This window comes from Tursiops truncatus, chromosome 9, assembly GCF_011762595.2.
Source record: "Tursiops truncatus isolate mTurTru1 chromosome 9, mTurTru1.mat.Y, whole genome shotgun sequence".
NCBI lineage: Eukaryota > Metazoa > Chordata > Mammalia > Artiodactyla > Delphinidae > Tursiops > Tursiops truncatus.
The window spans coordinates 92,200,959-92,228,259 of record NC_047042.1 but is presented as its reverse complement, the minus strand read 5'-3'; the positions used below and the strand labels follow the sequence as shown (position 1 = coordinate 92,228,259).

General features: G+C 35.5%; 1 protein-coding gene across 11 annotated transcripts in view; it reads left to right on the top strand.

The window, feature by feature from the left end:
- Positions 1 to 27,301, top strand: part of BRAF (B-Raf proto-oncogene, serine/threonine kinase) — a 161,370-nt gene that overhangs the window by 92,484 nt on the left and 41,585 nt on the right. For 10 of the 11 annotated variants that reach the window (XR_012334121.1, XR_012334120.1, XR_012334118.1 and 7 more), the window contains exons 6-13: positions 1,401 to 1,549; positions 2,478 to 2,597; positions 5,310 to 5,466; positions 12,079 to 12,115; positions 15,848 to 15,984; positions 16,955 to 17,072; positions 19,205 to 19,289; positions 20,310 to 20,486. Coding sequence is in view for 6 of the 11 variants with exons in the window: in XM_019945688.3 (XP_019801247.1) it covers positions 1,401 to 1,549; positions 2,478 to 2,597; positions 5,310 to 5,466; positions 12,079 to 12,115; positions 15,848 to 15,984; positions 16,955 to 17,072; positions 19,205 to 19,289; positions 20,310 to 20,486 (980 nt within the window). In the remaining 5 variants the exon portion in view is untranslated. The remainder of the gene's footprint in view (positions 1 to 1,400; positions 1,550 to 2,477; positions 2,598 to 5,309; positions 5,467 to 12,078; positions 12,116 to 15,847; positions 15,985 to 16,954; positions 17,073 to 19,204; positions 19,290 to 20,309; positions 20,487 to 27,301) is intronic. The other variant, XM_073810000.1, reaches the window with a different exon arrangement.

The window sequence follows — 27,301 nt, the reverse complement described above, 5'->3', positions numbered from 1 at the left end:
ATAATGTGAATGTTGTTGCGTTTAATGTTGTCCCGGAGGTCTCTTAGGCTGTCTTCATTTCTTTTCATTCTTTTTTCTTTATTCTGTTCTGCAGCAGTGAATTCCACCATTCTGTATTCCAGGTTACTTATACGTTCTTCTGCCTCAGTTATTCTGCTATTGATTCCTGCTAGTGTATTTTCCATTTCAGTTATTGTATTGTTCGTCTCTGTTTGTTTGTTCTTTAATTCTTCTACGTCTTTGTTAAACATTTTTACATCTTCTCAATCTTTACCTCCATTCTTTTTCTGAGGTCCTGGGTCATCTTCACTATCATTCTGAATTCTTTTTCTGGAAGGTTACCTATGTCCACTTCATTTAGTTGTTTTTCTGGGGTCTTATCTTGTTCCTTCATCTGGTGCATAGCCCTCTGCCTTTTCATCTTGTCTGTCTTTCTGTGAATGTGGTTTTTGTTCCACAGGCTGCAGGATTGTAGTTCTTCTTACTTCTGCTGTCTGCCCTCTAGTGGATGAGGCTATCTGAGAGGAAATCATTCTTAACTTTCAATGGTTTCTGTTTCAAGCTCTTCTCGTGATTATTTTCATATTACTAAATAATAACTTTAAGCTACAATTTCTTATTTTATCAGTTTTAGACATTTACTTATGGCTAGTTCCATAGGGAATTAGATTATTTGTAACATTACAACCTTCCTCCTCTTTTCGCTCCTCCTCTGAAGCATTTTTGTTTTTTGTGGGTTTTTTGATTCCTCTGTTCCATACCTTTGTAACTTTAAGTATGCCATTGTTTCTTGTTCTGTCAACACCAGTAAGCATCTGTTAACTCCTTTCTTTGTAGAGTTATTTAAGTGTACCCTTATTCTGTCTTTCACCTCTGTTTCTTCCTGCTCCTGTCATCTCTGCTTTTACTTTTATGTAGTAAAGCTTAATATTAGTTAGTCTTTTATTTATTTTCCATCTTCTTGACTTACGAGTTTAATTGGTTAGTGGGTGGGAGAAAAATACATGTAGTCCATCTGTTATCTTGAATCCACTGGTTTTCATTTTAGTATCTTAGTGTTTAAGTCAGTTCTCATGATGTAAGCATATTAAAGATTTGTTATTTTAATCAAGAGTAAATAAGTTGGGCTTCCCTGGTGGCACAGTGGTTGAGAGTCTGCCTGCCGATGCAGGGGACACGGGTTCGTGGCCCGGTCCGGGAAGATCCTACATGCCGCGGGGCGGCTGGGCCCGTGAGCCATGGCCGCTGAGCCTGCGCGTCCGGAGCCTGTGCTCCGCAGCGGGAGAGGCCACAGCAGTGAGAGGCCCGCGTACCGCAAGAAAAAAAAAAGAGTAAATAAGTTGATTTCTAAAAAGATTCTTACTAGTTTTTGAAATCCTCTACGATGTTTTACTTTACAGGTACGGAAAACTTTTTTCACCTTAGCATTTTGTGACTTCTGTCGAAAGCTGCTTTTCCAGGGGTTCCGCTGTCAAACATGTGGTTATAAATTTCACCAGCGTTGTAGTACAGAGGTTCCACTGATGTGTGTTAATTATGACCAACTTGAGTAAGTAATCAAAAAATTTTTCTTTTCTGTCTTCCACTTTACATTTAACTTTTCTTAATGTGAAACTACTATGTCTTAGAGTCTGTGAAAGTTTTCTGTACAGAATAGTTGTTACAGGGAACTTTTTGAAGTGTGCCTAGAGAGTAATATGTAGTATAGCCAATACTTCTCTCTCAAATTATAATTCTGGTTTGCTGTACATTTCATTTATGTTTTATATTCTCTTTTAATTAATAAAGATCCCTTGCCCATAGAAATCACTTTTAGATGGTTTTTGGGTGTTTCAATTAAATAAACCATTATATTTTTAGACTGCAGATTGGGGAATCTGGTTCTGTCAGCAATTTTGTAAATTAAGTGCTCTCTCTCTCTCAAAGTTAGTGTGCCTGTCTGTCTGTCTCTCTCTCTCTCTGTCTCTCTCCCTCCCCCCTTCTCTTCCTCCCTCTCTTCCCCCTAGTCCCTCTCTTCCCCCTACTCCCTCTCTCAATAGATTGAGTCTATTTTAATCTTTTTTTGTGTTGTTACTGCTGCTAGTAAAATCTTATTACTTTTTTTGATTACTTGAGTAGAGAGAATTCAACTCTGTACTTTAAAGTATATCATAATGATATAACCTAATTTTTAGCAGTAGATACATTTTCTAATTCCTTAACCATAAAGCATGATTTTTCTCCTCTACTATGTAGAAATTTGCTGTATAGAGCAATTAGTTTTAGATTCTGAACTTGCCTTTGAAAAGTACAATATAATTTTTTTACAGTAAGCCTTTAGACAAAAATACAACTAATTGAATTTAACAGTCCTTCCTGAAAATGGAATTTGATCTCAGACATTTTTGTTAATTCTTTAAGGTATTCTGGTATATGAAGCTTCTGGGTTTTGCACAAGTTAGGTTTGTTTTTGTTTTGTTTTTCTTTTTGCCTCACAGTTTGCTGTTTGTCTCCAAGTTCTTTGAACACCACCCAATACCACAGGAGGAGGCCTCCTTAGCAGAGACTACCCTTACGTCTGGATCATCCCCTTCTGCACCCCCCTCCGATTCTATTGGGTATGATTTGATTCCTGCTGTTCAGTGACATGCTGTTTGAGCTGATTTCTTTGGAACTTTTGGCTAATTATAAACCTTTCCAACATTTGGATTGTTAAATTAAGGGTTTTTTTTTTTTTTTCAGGTAATTTATCACACCAGTCAGCTAATTTACATACATTTGGTACAGATACACAGGGTTAAAGCTGATGTAGACTGTTTTAGGACCATCCTTGAAAAAAAGTCAAGCAACAGATAATTTAGAGTCCCTGCCTTGTGCTCATTGCTTTATTTTTAATATCAGGTATAGAAGTATATGATTTCCATTTAGAAAAGTAACATTAATATATGAGATAATGGCCGACGATTTTAAAATAGTATATAATTATAATCTACAATTTATGATATATTATTTTAAACTGTGTGATAAATATCCTCATGTTTACAGGAGAAGAGAGAATAGTGAGAGAGGGTAGTCAACATTTAATCAAGAAAGTGGGATTTGAACTGGACTGTAAAGAATTCTAGAATCTGAATGAGCATAGGAGCATGGTGATGGTGGGGGCACAGGGGCAAGGGGAGAAGGGAGGTACAAGCAACATATCTTCATCTTCTAGTATACCCATTTTCTTTAGATTTGCTAATAAAATACATTAGATTTAATCCAGGTTTTTGTTTTTCTTACTTAAAGACCAGTGTCCTTTGCATACATATTTCTGACTTATTGTGTACTACATGTTGCTGTCATAGTTTTAATTCAGTAGGTTTCAAGAATGACTTGCTGTCACTACACCAGATCAGTTGTGTTAATTAGACTACCCTATTCAGTTGTAGTAAATTCAGGCTTTTTCCACTTTTAAGTTCTAACTTAAAGTATGTTACTGCTTTGAGACTTTAAATCACCTGTAAGTAGTGTTTAAAAAGTGAGTGCACTTTCCAAAACTTTTTAAAAGCTAATATTGTCACTTCTACGTTCTTTTTACCTGCTCCCCATATCCCTTGCCAGTGGCTTTTATTGGCTGTCTAAAGCAAAAATAAAGACAGCTTTGTCACAAACTAAAAATTTCTCAATTATCAGAATAAAAAGGACCAGTAGAACATGCTAATTTTCTTAGAGGCCAGTTCCATCAGCCTTACCTATAATTCTCGTTGGTTTATAGCAGTTTTTTATTTATTTTTGTGGTATGCGGGCCTCTCACTGTTGTGGCCTCTCCCATTGCGGAGCACAGGCTCCGGACGCGCAGGCTCAGCGGCCATGGCTTATGGGCCCAGCTGCTCCGCGGCATGTGGATCTTCCCAGACCGGGGCATGAACCCGTGTCCCCTGCATCGGCAGGCAGACTGTCAACCACTGCGTCACCAGGGAAGCCCCTATAGCAGTTTTTTAAAGTACATAATATTTTATTATTTTTATTTCCCTTCTAAGTGGATTCATTTACATAAAGTCAAAATTTCTTTCCCTACCCTTAAAAGTGTGCTTCAAAGAAGCACAGATTCTTGTTCAGATTCTATTAACATATTTTATTTAGAAGTTTTTTGTTACTATTTGGCTTCTTTGGCTGTTTCAACCTTTATCTAGTCCTTTTCTACTGTATTTTCTTCTCATTCCTCTCTAAACCCTCTCCCGTCTTAAAAATGTCTTTTTATTCCCTCAACATTGTCTTTCTGGCTGTCTTATTAACCACTAGATAATGCTGATTAGTTACAGAGTTTGCATAAGATGGGGTGCAACAGTAACCAATCTCTGAAGAGAGGCTGTTAGCACTGAGTCATTCATTGGTCCTGGTGGAGCTCACTAAGACAGTCACACCTCGTCAGTCAAGTGACACTCATTTCTTAGCTCCCTAGGATACTCCTTCTGAGGGGCACAGACTTCTCACAGGTGCTTACAATCTATTCTCAAAACTTTAATGTGCTCCGTGAGTGCCAGGTTCATTTTGGGAGCAGTGAGAGATCATAGACTTTGTTATTTATCCACAGTACCAAAATAGGTCACTCTGTCACCTGTTTTGATGGTTTCATCAAAAAGCAGTTTTTACAAATATTACTTTAATGCTTAATATATTATTTTCCTGTGTGTCTTGTATCGATTATTGGTCATGGTAAACATTTCAAAATATGAGAGATTGACACTCTGAGAATCATCTTTTGAATTTGGAAATGATCTTTTGCTATTATTGTTCAGGATTTTAATTCAACTCTTGTATAAAGCAATAGGTATATCTTTTAGGTCATGAAAAACACATGTATGTTTTTAAAAGATTTATAATTTCCTAATATTGATACTTCCCATAAAAAGTTCATTTTAGTAACTTCAACTATCAAGAAATGGCAAAGGTAGAAAAATTGGCAGACATTATTCAGTCACTGCCTACCTAGAGCATTTTTGTATAACTTTAAAGGACAAGCGTTGCTTCAGCTGATTAACAACAGGTAATTTTTAGCCATTTGTAGATTTCTCTGGAGTTTTCTGGATAAGAATCAGTGTTCTTATCATTGATACTCCCTGGAGTGTCTGCTTGAGCAAAGCAGCTTTGTCAGTGGTTGCAAGCACATATTAGTTTTTTAAACTAACACTTTTAAAAGCCATTACTGCTGGATTTTTAATGCTTTATTGTAAAGATTTTATTTGAGAATACGAAAAGAAGAAAATCTTTATATCATCCATTTTTCTATGTTATTATCTCTATAAAGTTACTCTGAATCTTATCTTCCAATCACTTGATTTTTCCAGGCCCCCAATTCTCACCAGTCCGTCTCCTTCAAAATCCATTCCAATTCCACAGCCTTTCCGACCAGATGAAGATCATCGAAATCAGTTTGGACAACGAGACCGGTCCTCATCAGCTCCAAATGTGCATATAAACACCATAGAACCTGTCAATATTGATGTAAGTATCCAGCAGTGCTCGAAGTTAGAAAATTCAAGTGTGTTTCTTTATTTTTTTCTGCTACATTTATAATATAGATCAGAAATAAGTGCCATCTTTCATTTATCACAGTTATTATAAGTGATAGACTTTTCATGAACTACAAATCAGGAAAGCCTTTCAGCTTCTCTGATGGCATAAAATATTTAACTGGCACCAAATTATAGAGTTATTCTTATTTTTTTCCTTATGACACCATCTCTGTAAAAGTCTTATCTTCATTTATTTAACAGGTAATCCACTTGACCGTTTTGGGGTAAAGAAAAAATAAGAGTACACTTGCATATTTCCTATTTAGATCAATTTGAAATCTTTACCTGAATATCTAAAGGTTTAACTTTGAGTTAAATAACCCTTAAGGATTAATCATTACTTTATGTACTTCTCATGCAAAGCTACCTTTTACCTTCTTTACTTTCTTGAGTATACCATTGGATTGCATCTCTACACAAATCAATTATTTTAGTCTCCTTCTGGGGCTGGTCACTCTTGAATTTTTTTACTTTCCCGGTTTATCTTACACACTATAAGTTAATTATGTACATTAGTGTCACTTCTTCGATTTGACCTTAACTCCTGGACAGCAGAAACCATTCCTAATATAGTTTCCTAACATAGGAACTATTAGGTGTTAGTTGGCACCTAACATAAGAGGTCATCAAAAAATATTTGTATTAGTAAAAGGGTTAGAAGACAAAGCAGAGGTCTGTTTCCCATAATATAGACCAGGGATCAACAAACACTTAAAGGGTCACATAGTAAATATTTTAGGCTTGTGTGTCATGTGATCTCTAATGATAGCTGTTGAACTCTGCCACTGTAGTGTGAAAACGGCCATAATACATCTTAAACAAATAGGTGAGGCTTTATTCCAGTAAAACTTGAGTAAAGCAGGTGGCCAGCCAATTGTATTTTGCCAGTCCCTGCTATAGACAAAATAGAAGGAAGAGATGAGAAAAAAGATGAGATACGCAGGATCAATCCAAAAGGACTGATTCATTCAGCTATCAATACATCATCTCAGTAACTGAGTTACTGAAGATAATAAAGAGCCCTTGCTATCTGAGCTGTGGTGGGGTTGGGATCACTTCTCCCAGAATTTGTACTTTAGGATAAAAAATGTGGGTTATCCTCAGTCTCTGTCTGTAATAAGCAAGAAAACAAAAAAGCCACCAAATTTGTTTGCCTTGGAAAGTAATTATATTTAAAAAGGAATTTGAAACTGTTTCCCCATGTAAGCAGGATACTGAAGTTACTGAGGGGTCATGTGTATGTTAGAGGACAGGGGTGGTTCTCATTATACCGGCATTCCTTATGTGAGTGCTCATAAGGTTGAGTAAAGAAGGAAAAATTATCCTAACAGGAAAATAATCACTAATTAACAGACTCCCTTAATATTAGTCTCCACTCACATATCCCTCCCCATTTAATACCAGCTTGCATTCCAGCCCTTTTCCATCACTATCCAACATTTCAGTGAAAACATAAAGCACATTGATTGTGAATATGACAACAAAAAAAGATTTTAAGGATTTTATGAAGACAGTGAAAAAGTCACTTGGTAGAACTACTCACATCTTATAAAGTCATTGAGAAATAAGGGTACAGCAGAATTAAATTAGTCCAGTTAACAGTAAAAGAGAGAAAGTCTATAAGGATGACAAGAGAATAGGCTTTTCAAGTGAAAATGATTTAAATATCATAGGATTGATGGAGGGCTTTGAGGGAATTGATGAAGTCCTTTAAGATTTTTATAAAAATGATTATGATTGTGATGTAAAAGATGAATATGAAATTAAGAATTTCAATTTGTGCTGTCGTAAGTTTGATATTATTACCAATGAAAACTTGATTTTTTCTGTATTCTAAGGATTAGCATACTGTTGAAATTATAACTTAAAGTTTTGTTGAATGTAAAAGAAAATAAACTTTTTATAAATCTTAATTTCATTTTTCAAGATACATTCCCAAGTCAGACTTTCTTCCTATATTTTACTATGAAATTTTTTCTCTATTTTTATTGGGTTCATTTAAAGTAGCCTTTTCTTAATATCAATTTTTCTCAACTAATAAGGTCTTCTTCTATCTGGCTAGACCTGAATATAAAGGAAAAAAAAATAGGAGAGGGAAATATGGAAATAAGGAGATTGTGTGAAATAAGAAATCAAATCTTATTTTTACGTTAGATCTATTGTCAGTATGTTCAAAGTTGTTACCTTTGTATTTACTTTCAAAACTGACGTTCTTTTAGACTATTTCTCTTTATGTCTTAGTGTTACTAAGTTTCTCCTATTGTCTTAGGCTTGAACATTTGGAGTGTCATCTTTATATCTTGCTTTTTCATCTTCCCCATAAGCAAATAGTCATAAGGTATCACCTTTCCTTTTGATATACGTCTCAAATTTGTTATTACTACCACCATTTGGGCCCATATTTCTTCACTTGAACTACTTATTACATTAATCTCCTAAATAGATTTCTTGCCATTGATTTCTCTCTGCCCATTTCCATTTTTACTGCTATTATCAGAATAATTTTTTATAAGACCTCGATCATCATCTGTTCCTTTGTTCCAAAACTTTCATTTACTTCCCATTGAAAAATATAAACCTTTTAGCATTTCATTCAGTTTCAGTCATTTCATTCAATTTCAGTCATTATTTGTCATTTATTATTCCAGTAAACCAGATTTAATATTTACTTTGGTATAGGCACTGTGTCAGAATAGGGAATTAAGATGAATTAGCACAGTTTTTGCCCTCAAGGAGGTCACAGTCTAATGGAAATGGATGAATCAGCCATATAAATAAATAAACACAAAATATACAGTGATAGTTTATAGAAGGGGATGATAAACCCTACCTGGTTAAATCTAGTAATGTTTAGCAGAGAAAGGACAACATTTAAGCCAGACTGTAGAAGATGAATAGGAAGGAGTTGGAGTTTATTCAGTGCACTTGGTGGGGGTTTTAAGAAGGAAGGGCATTTGTTAAGGAAATGGTATGTGCAGAAATATAGAAGTACCTTTATGTGGGTTGTAATGAATAGTTGGTATTGTAGGAGTTTAGGGTTCAGGAAAAGGGTGGGTAATGGTAGAGGATGAAACTAAGTAGGTAGAGTCCACACTGAAAGACATTATGTTATTATTCTGAGGTCACTATAGTAGTTGGTAATAGGGGGTCCAATAAACTGAGTGGGAAAGAAAGTGATCAGCTCTTTACTTTAGAAAGTTCTTTTGAATTAGTGAGAGATTTGATAGGCACAATTGTTAGGATTGGATACTGTAAATGGCTACTGTTAATGCTTACTATGTGCTAGATACTTTACATAAATTTTTTTATTCTTTCCTCACAAACACTTGTGAGTTAAGTAGTAGTATTTTTCTTATTTTACTGTTAAGAAAATTAGATTTAGAGATATCAAGAAACTTACCCCAGATCACACAGGTGATAAATGATTGAAATGGGGTAAAACCTGGCCTTTCATTCTTACCTCAATCACTGTTCTATATAGTAGTAGAGGAGAGAACTGAAAGAGATGAGAGGTAATAAAAGATAATGCCTAGGGACTTCCCTGGTGGCACAGTGGTTAAGAATCCGCCTGCCAATGCAGGGGACACGGGTTCGATCCCTGGTCTGGGAAGATCCTGCATGCCGCGGAGCAGCTAAGCCTGTGCACCACAACTGCAGAGCCTATGCTCTAGAGCCCATGAGTCAGAACTACTGAGCCCGCGTGCCACAACTTCTGAAGCCCACGCACCTAGCGCCCGTGCTCTGCAACAAGAGAGGCCACCGCAGTGAGAAGCCCGTGCACTGCAACAAAGAGTAGCCCCCTCTCACCGCAACTAGAGAAAGCCTGCGCACAGCAAAGAAGACTCAACGCAGCCAAAAATAAATAAATGGTAATTTTAAAAAAAAGGTAATGCCTAGAGTTGTCTGGCTTAGGTGGATAGATAGTATTTATTCTATCCATTAAGATAGGAAATGCCAAAGGAAGAAGAACAGGGATTGTAGAAATGAAAACGTTAACTTTTATTTTGGACATCTTGACTTTAAGATGTCTGTGGAACTTTCCTTGTTTAGAAGTGCAGTAGCAGTTGAAATAAGGACCTTGAGTAGAGATACAGATTTAGAAATAATTAGCCTATTTTTGTCAGTTAAAGTCATGGATGTAAGTGATATTACTCAAAGACTATATGTAAACTGAAAAGAGGGTAGACATGCAACCCCAGTAAACATTAACATTTGAGATACAGACAGAGACTGTCATTCTCTGTCTCCATTTTAGGCTTCTCTTCCTAACTTTAGCTTCAAATAAGTAAGAGAAAGTAGTGTTGCAGAAGCTAAAGGGAGAAAAGGGGACTGACTTCAAGAATGCTTAAGTAGTTGATGTCACTTGCCATTGAGACTCAAATGAGATAAGGACTGGAAATGACTATTGAATTGGGCAATTACAATGTCATTTTTACTTCATTGAGAGCTGTTTTAGAGGACTATTGGAGGATAGCAAAACCAGGTAAAGATGTGGGATTAAGTGCCAATTTTGAGAAGCTTGGCTATAAAGGAATGCTGAAAGGGCCATAGATTGAAGCAGAGACTTGAGCATATTTGTATCTTCAGGGGAAGAAGCAAGTGAAGAGAGAGGTTAAAAATAACAAGAAAGAATAACTGAGGTAGTAAAATTTCTTGAACTTGGAAGTGATGTTCCTCAGAGGCTATGAGGAATTAAAGATGAACATAACTAGCTCCGCAGCTCTTTACAGGCAATATGACCATGGGCAGATGACTTAACCTTGAGGCCTATAGTGTCTACCCCTTGTAGTGATTTGAAAATGCTTATTGTTCTTGGCACAAAATAAGAATTCAAAAATTATAGCTAATATTATTATACAAATGTTTGTAGATATAGAGGCAGAACAGAATGTTCTTTGATAGCTTCTGTTTTCTCTGTCATGCTAAGAAAGGGAAGAGATATAAGTAAGAAAGGAACCCCATAGGAGATTGGCAAAAAGTTTGAAATAGCCAGTATTGGAACACTAGAAGATCCTATTTAACCTAGGTCACATAGATAAAGATTGTCAAGGAGCTTTAAGAACATATTTGAGATTGGAAAATATAAGTTTATGGTGGTTATTAGCAGTAGGTTGTCTAGAAGACTTTTTTTTTTTTTTTTGCCACGCCTCTCAGCTTGCAGGATCTTAGTTCCCCGACCAGGGATTGAACCCGGGCTACGGCAGTGAAAGCGCAGAGTCCTAACCACTGGACCACCAGAGAAGTCCTCCTCTGCTTTTCTTTTCTGCTTTCCTGTCTGCCCCTCAAACCCCAACACTTAGATCATCTTCTTCAAATGCTTCACCAATGGCCAAGTTCTATAGTTATTTATTTATCCTTTGAACTTACGTAGCATGAAGAATCTTTTCACCCATGCTATTTATTTGGCAATTAACTAAGCAACTTTGGCACCTTTTTTATTGTTTTCTTAAGCCCTTATTCTTATATCACATAATTTCTATGTGTGTATATCTTTCTTACACTTAGATTATAAGCTCTCAAGAACACAAAGTTAGTGAGACCACCATGATTTTTTATATTTATTGATAGTCACACAACCCCTAACATTAGCATCTTATTTGGAGATATGAGTATTTGTTGATTATTCTGTAGAAAATGTTAAATGCTTTATATAATACATTGAACATGACAGAAATACATCTGTAAAGAATGTGCTCTTTGTTTTAGCCTATAAACGAAAAGCTGCCTATTTGCAAAGAGACTTATTTAGAGACCTCATATTTAAGTTATACTGGGTAGATTAAGTTCTGTCTGTCAGGGTCCAAATTGCACTGTATTGCCAGTAGGCTCTTCCCCCACTGCCCTGCCCCACGTTGTCTGTTGTAAAAAGCTGTATTTTAATAATAAAGACAAATTTTTTTTCCCCTTCTAGTGTGTCCTTACACATTTATATTTTTATAATTGTATCAGTGTACATTTAATTTTGTATTCTTTTTTATTGTAAACATGTTTTATGAGTCAAGGTTCATAATTGTTTTAGTAGCTACATAATACTTACTAAATTGATACACTATAGTTAACCAATATGTCAATATGCCTAAAATAGGGAAATAATTTCTGGTTTTTTAGTATAATGGATAATGTTGCACTAAACATCTTTGTGCATATCATTTTTTTCTTCTGAATTATTTCCTTAGGAAAAATTCCCAGAAGTGGAATTACAGGATCAAAGGGTATGAACATTTTATGGCTCTTAATATGTGCCAGTAGAATTTTTTTTTAAGAATTAATGCAGCCATTGGTTCTGAATGGCCTGAAATGGATTTCAACATTTCATCAGGACTAATAATCCCTTCAATCTAGGGTTAGGTTGGCGAGTGCTTCAAATTTTTTATTTTATCATGTTCACTAGCTAATTCCATATTCTTTCTGTTTTGTGAAGTAATTTATAAGGCAGGTATTATTTTGAATTAACCTTTCTGTGAATGCTTAATGGAAAATAAAATTTTATTACTTTCTTACCATATTCTTTGATTAAATATACATTACTATTTATTTGTAGGACTTGATTAGAGACCAAGGGTTTCGTAGTGATGGAGGTAAGTGGTGATTTCAATTAAAAAAAAAAATCAGGGAAAAATGCAATTGCTTTGCTGCTTGTCTCCTTTATATTTGCTTCTTTCATGAAACACAGACACAGAGAAAAATGTGCAGAGAAAAACCAAAAATTGTTTGCTTTTCTGTAGTATTTATCATTTATCTCTAATAAAATTTTAACTAATTCATAGCCAGAGAAAAAGAGAGGACATAAAAGGGAGTCTTAAATGTACTATCTACAGTTTTTTAGATGTTGTTATCGAGGAGAGATCCTTAATTTTTTTACCCACTTTATTCCTTACCATCTCCACTAATACTTAAAGATTGAGCTTACAACCAGTTAAAACTTGACTCCCCTACATCATTCTTGGGGAGACTCCCTGGGGTTGCCTGCTACAACTTGCCAGTTTGTTAGACATTGTCAGCCACTTCCCTTCAGCTTTCTAGAAGGCTTTGGAATATGTACTTTATAGCATGGACCCCTAATAGAAAAGCCTAGTTCCCGTTTTACTAGTCCAGTAAATAAAATAAGCAAATGAGAAACTGAATTGAGATTTCTTACAGAATTTTCATCAGATGTTCACTCTAGCACACAGTGAAAATTGGGAGCATAGCAAAACATTACTTTAGAAAATACTTTTTAAATAAGATTTTACTCCCATAAGATTTTTCGAAGAGATGGTGTTTGAAACTGTCTTGACGTTTTCTTCCAGGTGGTCCTTTATGCTTACCTCTTCAGCTGTCTTCTATTTAATAAGGAAGCCCTACAATACCTGCATATCTTGTTTAGAGTTGGTCTCTTCACTGTGACCTGCTTTATATTCAAAATATCTAAGCCCAGACTCAAAGATACTTTATGTTGAATAAACATTGAGTAAACCATCTTTTGTTGTAATATTTATATATACCTGTGGACCTACCAAAATAATAAGCCTGCATTATGTACTCTGGACTTAGTATTTACTATAGCACATAGTTATAAAAGTTTTTTTTTTTTCCTGTTTGTTGTTCCATGAACCCACCAATTAATGTTGCTGCCAGTATGACTTTCATATGTCTTAATAGCTGTGGCTTTTGATAATTTTGCCCAATACATCCAGCATTTAAATGTTGCCATCATGTTAGCATCACTGAGTTAACTTAGTCATAAAAATTGCCTGCTTAGTACCAAAAATCAAATGCCATTTCTTATCCTTTTTGTGAATCACTTTATAAAGAATCATTGGAATTTTATGAAAATAAGCAGATTTTTTAGACATCCGGAATTATTTTGTGAAGCAGGCTTCAACTCATTTATTCCCCGTGACTTCTTTCATTTCTTCTGTGTGTCTGTCTTCCTGTGTTTGCCTGCCCCTCTCTTTTTCTTCTAACAGCCCCTTTGAACCAGCTGATGCGCTGTCTTCGGAAATACCAATCCCGGACTCCCAGTCCCCTCCTACATTCTGTCCCCAGTGAAATAGTGTTTGATTTTGAGCCTGGCCCAGTGTTCAGAGGTAGTTGGGCTCTTCTTTCTTGTTTTCACCCAAAGCAAACTAAATATAAACAACAGATACTGTTTGTGCCTCACCCTCACAGTGTGTGTTTGTAAGTGTGAGAGTTTTCAGTACTAAATTTCTGCTTGGCCTGGCTGGAATGCTCTGAATGTGCTTCTCACACATACTCACTACCACAAGCTTTCTGTATGCTGTCTGTCATAAATTTTTAAAAGCAAGAAAATTCTGAGTTGAGATTTCCATCTTGTTTTTTGTTATATTACTTACTTTTTGGTCTTGATTATTTCTTAAACTCGGTGGGTGACAGTAAATAATGTGGGGAGGGGCTTCTTCAAGTTGAATTTATTTTACTTTAATCCATTTAGCTGATAACCTTGATGGCTGCTAATAATGGTTATCAATTTTTTTGGTTTTTTAAAAAAGTGGAAATCCCTATTATGAGTTCTTACTAGACTTTTTGCTTTATTCTTCTGTAAATGTGTCCTTTTTTTAAAAACGTAGGACATGTATATTTTATATCAAAGGTAGGGAACCTTGTTATAACCTTGTTATATTCACTAAGAAAGAAGATTTGTAATATATTTGGGGTATTTTAGCATACTTCAGAAAATTAGGATTTATACTTTCAGTTATGCCCTCATGTGAGGAAAAAGTTAGCAGTATAATTTCACTCATCCATTTTATCTTTTCCATCCTTTAATTACTGGTTAAACTGATTTTTAAAAATTTAAGTCAAAATTTAGATGGGTATCTTGCTGTAAATATTTTTAATGAATTATATTTACTGGCTTTTCCTAGTTAGTGTCTTTTAACTTATTCTGAATGTAATGGTGGCATTTCAGATTTTTGCTCTCTCAGCCCAACTTTCTCAGAAAATCCATGGAATGGGCTGGAAGTTACAGAGTACTGAGTAGTGTAATTAAAGTAAATGATACAATACAGCACTGAGTAGATCAGAATTGTGAAGCCTGGGTGAGCAGTTAAGGCTTTATGATGTTGAAAATTATCAGTGGAAGGCAGAATATGGATTGTGCTCTAATTAATAGACATTCCAGATACCATTTTCTTTTAGAAAATTGCATGTGAGGTCATGGAAATTCCACATGATGACATATGTGGTGTAGTAATGAGAAAAGTTCTACACAGTTTTAACATTTAAATGTTGCCATTAGTATTCTGATCCTTGTTCTTTGAAAGATAGTGACTTTTTAACTAGAGAATAGTTATGTACTTTTTTAAAAATTGAAGTCTTTTTGTTCTGTATGTGCAAACATTACCTAGCATCTCAGTCCTACTTAGCTATACTCAGGCCCCACTAGGAGTCATTGCTCTGAACCCCTCTGAACCAGGTGCTTTCTGTACATGAATTGGGATTTTTGCTCAATCAGCATTTGGAAAAATGTCCATCACAAAGGTATGCAACCCTGCCAACTGAGTCCATTTTCAAAGAGTGTACCCCTTGGACTCGTTTGGCTGATAAAATTTTTCCATTTGTAGCAACTTGGCTGAGAGGCCACAGCACTTACCTTGGCCTCATTTTATAGGCAGAGGTTTTTCAGAAAGTCTTGAGAAACCTGCTTGGCTTTGTTTGCATTAACTTTGTTATGCAGGTAGAATTTCATCTTTGTGTAGCAAAATAAGCCTCCAGGAACCAATGAAAGTGACCAGTATCTCTCACTCTTAAATAGTATAGTATATAGTATAGGATTTTTAAAAATTTCAGTGGCTAATATGAAAGAGCCAGGTAATGTCAACATTATGGCCGTTATCAGAATATGTTTCCATTTGGGGAATTTCTATCTTTTTTTTAATTGATAGGCTGTTAAGGTAACATAATTAAAAGTTTATTTTTTATATTTGCTTTTAAGTTGATTTTGCTTCTTATTTTTTGATCAAAGAAAAAACTTGGGAGTATTTTTTAGTGTTTATCTCTTATTTTAAAAAGATTATTTTTCTCCTAGACTCTGCACCAATAAACAAAGTATATATCTGTAATCAGATGTTTTAAAGGTCATTAAATTGACCAGAAAGCTAAAAGTATACAACTAAAAGAAATTGTAGTTTTTTAATTTAAAGCTAGTCACCAAATGAGGCTCCTTTTTTGCCTGTCCTTTCCAAATGGTATTAGAACATATACTGAATTTTTAAAATAAGTCTAAATCTCCCTCTACCCTCTGCCCCCAATAAGCTAATGTACTTGATCCTCCTTTAATAGATATATTTTTCCTTTCACTAACTCAGGATCAACCACAGGTTTATCTGCCACGCCCCCTGCCTCATTACCTGGCTCACTCACTAATGTGAAAGCATTACAGAAATCTCCAGGACCTCAGCGAGAAAGGAAGTCATCTTCATCCTCAGAAGACAGGAATCGAATGGTGAGAGTATATGATATCTTTTTTCCTCTAAGTTCTGTCTTCTTAGAAGTCATAGCCAAATGTAATGTCACCTTTTAGATATATGATATCTAGTGGCATATATGTCCATATTTGACACAGAATTCCCATAATCAAATAAATTTAAGAGCTGATAGTTTTTTGCTTAAAAACAAAACACAACACTGATTTTTGCTCTCAACTGTAATATAATTGAGTAAAAGGCAGTTTTGGAAGAGCAAGAATAGTGTTGTTTCTAAACTATGGAAAGAGAGTAAGCTAGTATTTTAGGAGGCATGATTAGGCATGTATGTTCTAAAGAGTTGGTCTGAAATACAAATATCTACCAAAGGACATTCTTCCCTAATGAAAAATTAGCTATCTGCTGTAAATTAAATCTGTATTAAAAACTAATTATTTTAGCAATAGTATATGTTGGATATGTGGGTCCTTTATCATCCCAAAGTGATTGTATATGTTGATAAATTTTTTTAAGAGAGAGATTGGGTCAGATAAGATATATGAGGAAATTTAGCACTGACAGGGAGAAAGTAATTAGATTATCAACAGCCATAGTATGTTAACTTTTTGGCCTTTGGAGCCAGAACTAGTCACAAATGTATAGCACTTATCTTGCTCCTAGTAGTCTTCCAAATGATAAAAAAGCTGCTTTATTTTATTGATTTTAATAATAAAATTTAATAATAGTAACATTTCTGCTCATACCCAATAAATAATTTTTATTTTTTAATAAACTGTTTCCACCCTAATACTGACTTAGGTCTTAAACTTAAGTTCTATATTGTAAGAATCATCCTTCTATTATTCCTCTAGAGTGTGGGGTTTTTTCCAAAGTTCTTGCTCTCTTCCTAACTTATGTCCCTTTCAGGAATAGGGAAATGTACTTAGTGTGAAGCATAAGATTTTCCTTTTTTGTTTGCCTTGGCTTGACTTTTGCACTGTTTTTATCAAGAAAACACTTGGTAGACGGGATTCAAGTGACGATTGGGAGATTCCTGATGGGCAGATCACAGTGGGACAAAGAATTGGATCCGGGTCATTTGGGACAGTCTACAAGGGAAAGTGGCATGGTATGTAATACGGTGACCTTGTCACAAATTATAATAATAGAATATAATAACTTTTGTAAAAATATATCAAAGGGAGTATTCACTGTTTGCATCATTAAGCTAATTTTGATCAGATGCAAGAGTCCTCCAAAGGTTTATAACAGAAATTATGGGAAATAAAAACTGGATTCACAGCAGCCAGAAGTTTAATCATTATACTACAGTAATAATTTTTAAAGATGATCCTCCAGATGAGCTAGTCCCCAAGATTTTTTATTTTTATAAGTCTTTCTGCTGGTAATTTTATTTGTATTATAAACCACAAGTAAACATATAAAAAGAGTGCTTACCAAAGGAAAGAGTGGGCAGTAAACATACAAAAAATGTTCAGTCTCACTAGTTGTGAAAGAATTACAAATTCAAAAAATAGAAGTCATTATTGCCTCTCAAATGACTTATATTTCTTTGAAAAGATAATCAAATGGACAAAGGTTTTTTTTTAAATTGATTATATTTAGAGTTGTGATTGTAATGCTGCTGGTGGAAACATAAATTGCTATGAATTTTCTGGAGGGCAGTTTGGCAATATGTATATAGAGCCAACAGTTCCATTTGTAGAACAGGAACAAACAGATGTGTGTGCAAGTATATTCATTAGAGATTTGATATTAATGAAAAATGGAAATAACTTAAGTGCTCATTAATAGAGGAAGGAATAAGTAAATTGATAACCTCCATATATGATTATATAGAAATTAAAATGGTATGGTAGATGTCTATTTTATGGAAAAGTGTATGTAGTATATTTTAAAAGCAGCACGTATAATATCCCATATTATGAAGCTACATATAAATATATATAACATAATTTTTTAAATGACCATCAGTATTTTAGTATATATCTGTTTAGGTTGCCTTTTTCATATGTATTTATAAATATTTATACTGCATACATATAGAAGCCTAGTAGGGTATACATCAATAGGTTAACAATGGTCATTTCAGAGTGACATGATTATGGGAAATTTTAATTTTATTCCTTTTGCTTTCAAAATGTTTAATTTTTTAATTTTAAGTTTGATTTTTTTTTTACTATAAGCACTTTATTTGATAATCAGGAAAAATCAGTAAGTTAGTTTAATTATATTGAAATATACATGCAAAAAAGTACACATAAGTGTACAAGTAGCTAAAATTTCACAAAGTCAACACACTGTTCAATAAACAAAACATTACCAGCACTCTAGAAGTCCTCCTTATGCCCTCTGCCCCCAAGGGTAACCACTGTCCTGACCTAAACAGAAATAATACAGGATGTACTCCTTTGTATCTGGTCCTTTTTACTCAATATTGTTTATAAGATTCATCTATATTATTGTATGTAGTTGTAGGTTATTCATTCTCTATATAGGGTTCATTGTGTGACTGTAGCATGACTATCTACTGTGTGATGAGCATTTGAATAGTTTCCAGTTTGGGGCAATTATGGATGCTACTTCTATGAGTATTCTTAGTACCTGTCGTTTGGTGAACACGTGTCCAAGTTAGTTGGTATATACCTAGGAAAGAATTGTGGGGTCCGTAGTAGGTACTGCCAACAGTGTTTCAAGTGGTTGTACCAATTTATACACCCTTTGGCAACGTGTAAGAATTGTACCTGTTTCACATGCGGTTTTGTGTGTTTTTAAAATAATTTTCCTAAGTAAAAAGCAACAAGTGATCCATGGATTTGAAAAGGTGTTAAATACTCTGATAAAGAAGTCTGCAGTTTTCTATTTCAGCCAAGTTGCATTGGGCCTGTCTACTGCAGTTTTAACATTCAGTTAGTGAATGCGTCTAATTTAGTTTTGTTAAATAACTAGGAAAATATCATGGGTGTTTAATTGGTTAAACTAAATTTCCAGGGGAAAAACGAGATTGGCTGGGTTTTTTTGGATTGGTATTTTGAAATACTAGTATAGGAATATTATTGTTAGTTTAGTTTTTATCCTTAGAAAATTAATGCAGTTTAGGAAGTTAAGGTATAATTTATTTGCAGTTTTATAATGGTATAGTTTTAAGGCCGTAGTAATTAGTGAAAATACCCTAGGTTTTTTTTATATTTTTAAATTTTAAAAATTGGAATGACATTTGGAATGGCAATTACCTTTTAGGTGATGTGGCAGTGAAAATGTTGAATGTGACAGCACCCACACCTCAGCAGTTACAGGCCTTCAAAAATGAAGTAGGAGTACTCAGGTGAGCTTGTGTGAATCACGTTTTCCAGAGAAGTTATCTTGATCAACTTGCGTTTTCCAGTGGTAGCCACTGTTAGCTTTACAGACTTACTTAAAATGAATAAAACGAAGTTTGTCTGAGTATATTTTGTCTTTAACTGTATTCTTTTAAGTGGTATGCAATATTACATAGTACAGCTGATAGAAATATTAATCCTAGAGTGAATTAATGGAAATACAGTGTTCTGATCACGAGAAGTAATACTTCCACTTATGGAGACAATGCTCTCAAAATTCTAAGCTTATCAGAACACATTTAGAGATTATATCAAGCCCTGGAACTTGAGGAAAATTAACAAACTAGAACATGTCCAGGCAAGGACAACTTAGGTGGGAAGGATTCTGGAACTGTAACTTAGGGAGAAAATAGTCAACAGAACTGAGAATATTTGGGTCCATAGAAGGCTGTTATGTTCAAGAGGATATAAACTTACTTGTTTCATTGCAGAGAGCAGAACAGGGAATCCAGTGGCGGAAGTTGTAGGAAAATGATTTTTTCTCAACCTAAAATTTTACTAATACTAGAACCATTTTAAAAGAAAAAAAAGAGGGGACTTTCCTGGTGGTCCAGTGGTTAGGACTGCAAACTTCCACTGCAGGGGGCACAGGTTCAATCCCTGCTTGAGGAACTAAGATCCCACATGCCGCGCAGTACAGCCAAAAAGATTTTAAAAAGAAAGAAAGAAAAAGAGTATTGGGAACAGGCTACAGTCTCAGTGATAAACTTCCCATAATTGAAGGTATTTAAGGAATCTCTAGTTGCCTATCTATGAGGTATACTAAAAAAGATGTTTATGAAAAGGGTAGGATGTTAGACTAGACAGTTCCTAAAGTCTCATCTAAATTTATCCTTCTGTTGGCTTTTTTAAAAATACCTTTTTCTGACAACATCTTATGAATAAGTAGACTGCTTCGGCCCTCTTTTTTAACATTTGCTAAAGTTTATCAACATTTACTATTTACTGTCACATTTCTTTTACAGGAAAACTCGACATGTGAATATCCTACTCTTCATGGGTTATTCAACAAAGCCACAACTGGCTATTGTTACCCAGTGGTGTGAGGGCTCCAGCCTATATCATCATCTCCACATCATTGAGACCAAATTCGAGATGATCAAACTTATAGATATTGCACGGCAGACTGCACAGGGCATGGAGTAAGTTCCATTCTATTAAATCTCTTGTAAGTTACTTTTGAAGACCATTGAGGATATTTTAAAGGTTTTAGCTATTATTTTTTGACGTACATTTTCAGTTACTGTCCAGCAACATGTAGACACTTTTAACTAATGGCTAGCAACATGATATTTGAAATAAAATAGCCTCTGTCTAGTATAGTCTTCAAAACATATATCAAATATTGATAATAAATATATGGCTACAAATTTATGTTTAGCATGCTGTAATTTAGCTAAGCAATAAGGGTTCAAAAGACAAAAATAGGCCAAAAAAAAAAACCCACTAAAAAGTCATTAACAGTTATTGAAGTATATAAAATGATTGTTAGTTATCCTTTCAAATTTTTTCCACGTACCCATATTTTCTATTGCAAAATGATCATCTGTGTGAAATAAAGAAAAAGTAAAATAAAATGAAAGTCCGCATTTTGATCCTTTTTGAGGATTTCAAGTTGATTTGTTCATATCCATTGAATTTTGCTGTGTAATTTAAAAGATAAAAAGTTACTCTAGGGGCTTCCCTGGTGGCGCAGTGGTTGAGAATCTGCCTGCTAATGCAGGGGACACCGGTTCGAGCCCTGGTCTGGGAGGATCCCACATGCCGCGGAACAACTGGGCCCGTGAGCCACAACTACTGAGCCTGCGCGTCTGGAGCCTGTGCTCCGCAACAAGAGAGGCCGTGATAGTGAGAGGCCCGCGCACCGCCATGAAGAGTGGCCCCTGCTTGCCACAACTAGAGAAAGCCCTTGCACAGAAATGAAGACCCAATACAGCAAAAATAAATAAATAAATTTATTTAAAAAAAAAAGTTACTCTGTAAAATTTATCATGGGTCAAAATAGGAAACTGACTACGAAGAATAAATTTTGCATGCAAGTACAAATAAACAGGTAAATCAAAAGGTAAAATTAAATAAATTTTGAAAGCACTTAGATGAAAAAATTTAAGTAAAATATGTTTGAAAGTTCCATAGGTAGTTTAAAAATATGCATGTGTCTTAAGTTAATTTAACATTTTATAGTATACAAATGGCTTTCACATGCATAGGCCATTATGTCATTTAATCTTTATAATGTTATGAAGTAGATTTTTTTTTTTTTTTTTTTTTTTTTTTGGGGTACGCGGGCCTCTCACTGTTGTGGCCTGTCCCGTTGCGGAGCACAGGCTCCGGACACGCAGGCTCAGCGGCCATGACTCACAGGCCCAGCCTCTCCGCGGCATGTGGGATCCTCCCAGACCGGGGCACAAACCTGTGTCCCCTGCATCGGCAGGCGGACTCTCAACCACTGCACCACCAGGGAAGCCCAGATATTTTTATTTTATGTTTACAGATAAGGAAACAGGCTTCTAAATGACTTGTCTAGACTCCACATTTAATAAGCAGCAGCAAAGGTGTTTAAGTCAGGATTTTTGACTCCCAAACCATTATTCTTTCCCCATAACCACTATAACCACTATACTGCTTTTACATTATAAAATTAGAATAAAAAAGGTAAAAGAGTATACATGTACTAATGCCTAAAACTCTGACTCAGGATCATTTGTAGCAAATAAGCATAGAACCAAGACTCAAAACCAGATCTAGCTGTTAAATCTTCCCACTGTCCTACCCTCTCTGTCTCAAAACTAGGCAATAGATCTGTAATTTAGATTGTTTATAAACCTGTATTCAGCCAAAATCCTTATTGCAGCAAATTATTACCTTATTCAATAACATTACCACTTATCCAGTAGACTTAAAACAATCCCACCTCTGAATCTGAATCTGTTCAAATCTGAAAGATTATATTAAAATCTTGCAAAGAGGGACTTCCCTGGTGGCACAGTGGTTAAGAATCCGCCTGCCAATGCAGGGGACACAGGTTTGAGCCCTGGTCCGGGAGGATCCCACATGCCGTGGAACAACTAAGCCTATGGGCCACAACTACTGAGCCTGCGCTCTAGAGCCCATGTGCCGCAACTACTGAAGCCTGCACACCTAGAGCCTGCGCGCCGCAACATGACAAGCCACCACAATGAGAAGCCCGTGCACCACAACGAAGAGTAGCCCCTGCTCGCCACAACTAGAGAAAGCCCGCATGCACAGCAATGAAGACCCAACGCAGCCAATTAATTAATTAATTAAAAAATCTTGCAAAGAGTAAACCTTGGCCAGAATGGTAAACATTGAGAGAGAAACAAAGCTTGTTCTGCTCCCACCCCACCAGTCTCTTTGCTGTTTCTTCATCAGGCCAAGCATGCTCTTTCCTCAGGGCCTTTGTACTTGTTATTTTCTTTTGGGGATAAGTTCTCATGCCACAGATATTCATAGAGTTTCTCTCTTTTGTCTCTGTTCAAATGTTGCCTTTTAAAGGAAGCCTTCCCTGATCACCTTATATAACATTTTCCTGCTCCACTCTGTCACTCTATACCCCATTCTTGTTTTTGTTTTTAACACCCAATTCCATATAACATATTTGTTTATTGTCTGTCATCCCCACTAGAATACAAGCTGTACCAGAGCAGGGGTCTTGTTTTGTTCATTGTTTTATCTCTAATGCGTAGAACAAGGCCTGGCCTATGATAGATACATATGACAAAAATTTAAAAATGAAACCATGATTACACACAACTGCGTATTATTGATAGGTTTACCTTCCAGAAGAGAAAGTAGTCACATCCTTGTCATATCAAAACTGAGAAATGTCAAGAAAAGGAAAAATAGTCAAAGAAGTAATAAAAGAATAACAGAGGGGAAATGTTTTTGCTATACACAGAGGCAGCAGAGAATAGTATTAAAAATTGTTTTAGAAACAGTAAGGAGGCAGTGAAGTGCCAGTGTCGATTAAGGTAAGAAGTGACAGGAGAGAAGAACACTATCAACTTGGAATCGTTCTGTGGTCTGGGGAATAGTTAGTTAAGAGGCAATATTTTCCCATTACTTTACAGTTTGGGATCGATAAGTATAAAGCTTTACAGTCAATTAATTTCTCTAAAATATTTTGCTTACATTTTCAAGTAACACTTACTATATGATGAGTATGTCCGGCTATGAATGTAGATCGTCCCATCAGTTTATCCTATATTTTAATAGCTGAGAAAGTATTAATTATAAAATGTAAGCCTTCTAACAGATTATATTTTTTATTACCAGCTTAAATTTAACCAAAGAAGATACAATTCCCTTCGGTTCTTTATAAGGCAATATATACAACTGGGGCTAAATGTACCAACACATCTTCAGTTTCTGAAGGCTTTGGCAGATTGCAAATCCTCTTATTAAGGTGGCTATGTGATTTTCAGGTTAAGGTGACAGGTTTTTGCTCTCTTGAAACTCCACCAAAACTATAATAATGAGAATTTTTTTGAAGCATGAACATATAAAGATGGAGAAAACAAAGAGGAAGAAAAGAATGGTAACATTTTAGAAGCTAGAAAGCAGATGGAGAAGTGATAATGGACATAGTACACCCAAAAAAACTAAATTATTAACTGACTGTGGAAAAATGGAAACCAACCTGATTTGTACCACAGAATTCTCAAGTCTCAAGAATTGGCACTGTGAGGTTATCTCTGGAGGAGAAAGAGTACATAAATGAAAAGGCCTGTCTGAAATGTTTCTCTAAATCCCTTCTGCTCTGTGCCACTGGGTAGATACCCCATCCCTACCCTGGCAGTACACTGGAAATGTATTCTCTGGAGAGGGGAGAAACTCTCTGGACCCAGGACCTAGGGGGAAATGGCGGGGCGGGGGGGAGGTGAGTTACTGCTTACTGAGTGATGGACGGAGAGTTCCCCAGTACTCTCTTTTCATTTGCTTCCCAGACTGCTGGCAGCCAAACCTTCCCCTTCAGGCAAGAGATTGGAAGAGTTTTGTCTGAGGAATCTTAACAGCCAAGAGTAAAGACCCAAAGGTAGTGATATCAGGGATTCCACCTAGATGGGAGTACATGGGAGTTCAAAAACAAGAAGCCCATCTGTATGCTCAAAGCTTTCCGTAGCCTTTTAGTCTCAATCTGAGTAAAGACAAATTATCTCTCAATTACCAGACATCAGAGAGGAAGTCTCTGATGCCAGTGAGAGAGAACAAATGGGGGAAAAGGCAACTAGGAATAAACAAACACAATGCAAGAAGAGATACCCCCCCCCAAAAAAAACCTATCACTTTTCTCAGAGATAAAAGATTTTCTATCTATGAAACAAGAACAGATGCTTTATAAGGAACATTCAGATAACAATTTAAAATGTTAAAATGCTGATATTTACAGTACACTGGAAATTAATTTCCTTGCAATTATTAAACTTTTAAATGTCGGGTTCCTCTTCCCTTGTCTTCCACCATCATTTCACAAAGAACAGAACAAGCTAGATGTAGCTGACCAGTAACTCCATAGACTATTTAAATAGCTGCTTAATAATGTACTTCTGCACAGCCTCATTTCAAAATACTCTGCCCCCTGCATGATTTCCAGATGCTATTGAAAGTGATCTTTTCTACTTTGCAAAATTGACTCTAAAGTCACAGGGTATAAGCAGAATAAGAGCATCCTATCTCATTGTATAACGTATTGAGGTCACAGTCATTCATAAGATAAAAACTTTAGTAATTAGGAAGGTGAATCATTGGGACTTTCAAATATGTCACCTTTATTGGATTATAGAATATAAGCACACGGTGAATGAGTGACATTTCTCCTGTGTGGTTCTGTTCTCTCTCTTCAGTAAAAGATCATTTCTGATTCCTAGGTTAACTTTAAGAGAGCAGAGCTATTCTAGTGGTAGATAATTAAAGACTCACTCTTAGGAATCAGGGTTCATGTAGTATGTTTATCATCTTCTCACCTGATAGTCATTGATTCAGCCTAAGGGCCAGGGTATTTTAAAGAATAATGTTACTAAAGAAATTTCAGGACTCGTCAGTCTATTGTGCTGTTTCTTTGCAGGACTTTTCATTTCAGTCTAATATTTATTAATAATTTTAAATTAGGCTTTATTATAAAATTGACTAAATGTTAAATCAAGGAGGCACAAAGAAAAGGTTGTGGTCTGTTGTTTACTCACAGGAGTGTTATATTCTATATTTAAGGTGATTAAAAATAATTTGGGGATAAATGCTCACAATTTACTTTTTAAAATAATGAAGCGTATGCCTGCCTTTACTCATAAGTAAACCTAGTTATAGGAAAGATAGAAGAATGAATTGAAGCTGAGAAGATGGTGAACATGTATTAATGATTGAAAATAATTCTAATTAATTGAAGAATAATTCTAGCAAACGTCATTTTCTGGTCGATAAAAACAGTAATTGAGAGGAGGATGCTGATAATCACAAACAATGCAAATTAGAAGAAGCACACTATTTTTTACCCACTGGAATTGGGCAAATTCCTAAATTCTGGCAAGGTTAAGTGTTTATGAAGATTAGGGGAATTGCTTACTGGGACACTCCTCATGCAACCAACCACCCTGGGGACATTTTGGAAGTATCTGTTAAAATGTACAGTGTTTGGCCTACCCCCAAGAAACACCAGCTTTTGTTCCAAGAGATGTGTATAGGAAGAGATGTATTACAGGAAAATATATAATAGTGAAAAATTGGAAACATAAATGTCCATCAGTAGAGGACTGATAAAGTTTGGCACATATGTGCAGGGAAAGAATATATAGCAGAAATGAATAATATATGTATCAACATCAGCTTTACAGTATGTCCAGTGAGAACAGCAAGCTGTAGCATGAGACCACTTAAAATTTTAAAAACAAAACATTATATATATTTATTTATTTATTTTTGGCTGTGTTGGGTTTTCGTTTCTGTGCGAGGGCTTTTTCTCTAGCTGCAGCGAGCGGGGTCTACTCTTCATCGCGGTGCGTGGGCTTCTCATTGTCGTGGCTCCTCTTGTTGCGGAGCACAGGCGCTAGACGCTCAGGCTCAGTAGTTGTGCCTCACGGGCTCAGTTGCTCTGTGGCATGTGGGATCCTCCCAGACCAGGGCTCGAACCCATGTCCGCTGCACTGGCAGGCAGACTCTCAACCACTGCGCCACCAGGGAAGCCCTATATATATTTTTTTAAGTCTTACATATGTGTATGTAGAAGTAGTAAAGCAAAGATTAGAAGGTATATGCCAAGCTCAGTAGTTGTTGTCTCCAGGAATGGCAAAAAGGGGTCAAGATGGGGATAGCTATCAAGCAGAGAGGGGCTTTAGCTTTACCTATATAAAATTCTTGTGGTTTCTGGCTTTTAATTAAAAAGATTCTACAGTTGTGTTTTACTTTCACAACCTTTTTACAGGTATAAATTTTTTTAAAAGACAGGAGGCAAATGTGTAAAAATTTAACCGTGTTAAGTATGGTGAGAATAAGTGATTTCTACATTAGCCTTTGTTGCAGTTTTTCTTAATTTCAAAATATAAGGTATTATAAGGAAATACATAATCATTATAGAAAATTTAGAAAATGTAAACATAAATAAGCACCAATACTCCACTGAGAGAGAAGTACCATTAGTGTTTTGATGTGTAGTATTGTGTATCTTTGCAGAATTCTGTATTTTAATACTGTATACAGTGGTTTGTTGTTGTCGTTTTAAATATGGAATCACACTGGTTTTACCTTTATTTTTTACTTGCTCTTATTTTAGACATCTTTACTGATCAATAAATATTATGTTCTGACTCCAGCTCTGATACTACTAGTAACTCACTCTTTTTTTATACCAGCTATGTTTTGTGGTTTTTTATATACAGTGATATATTTAGCGATTACATAGTACTTTGTGCCAGACACTGTTCTGTGTACTTTATGTATACTACCT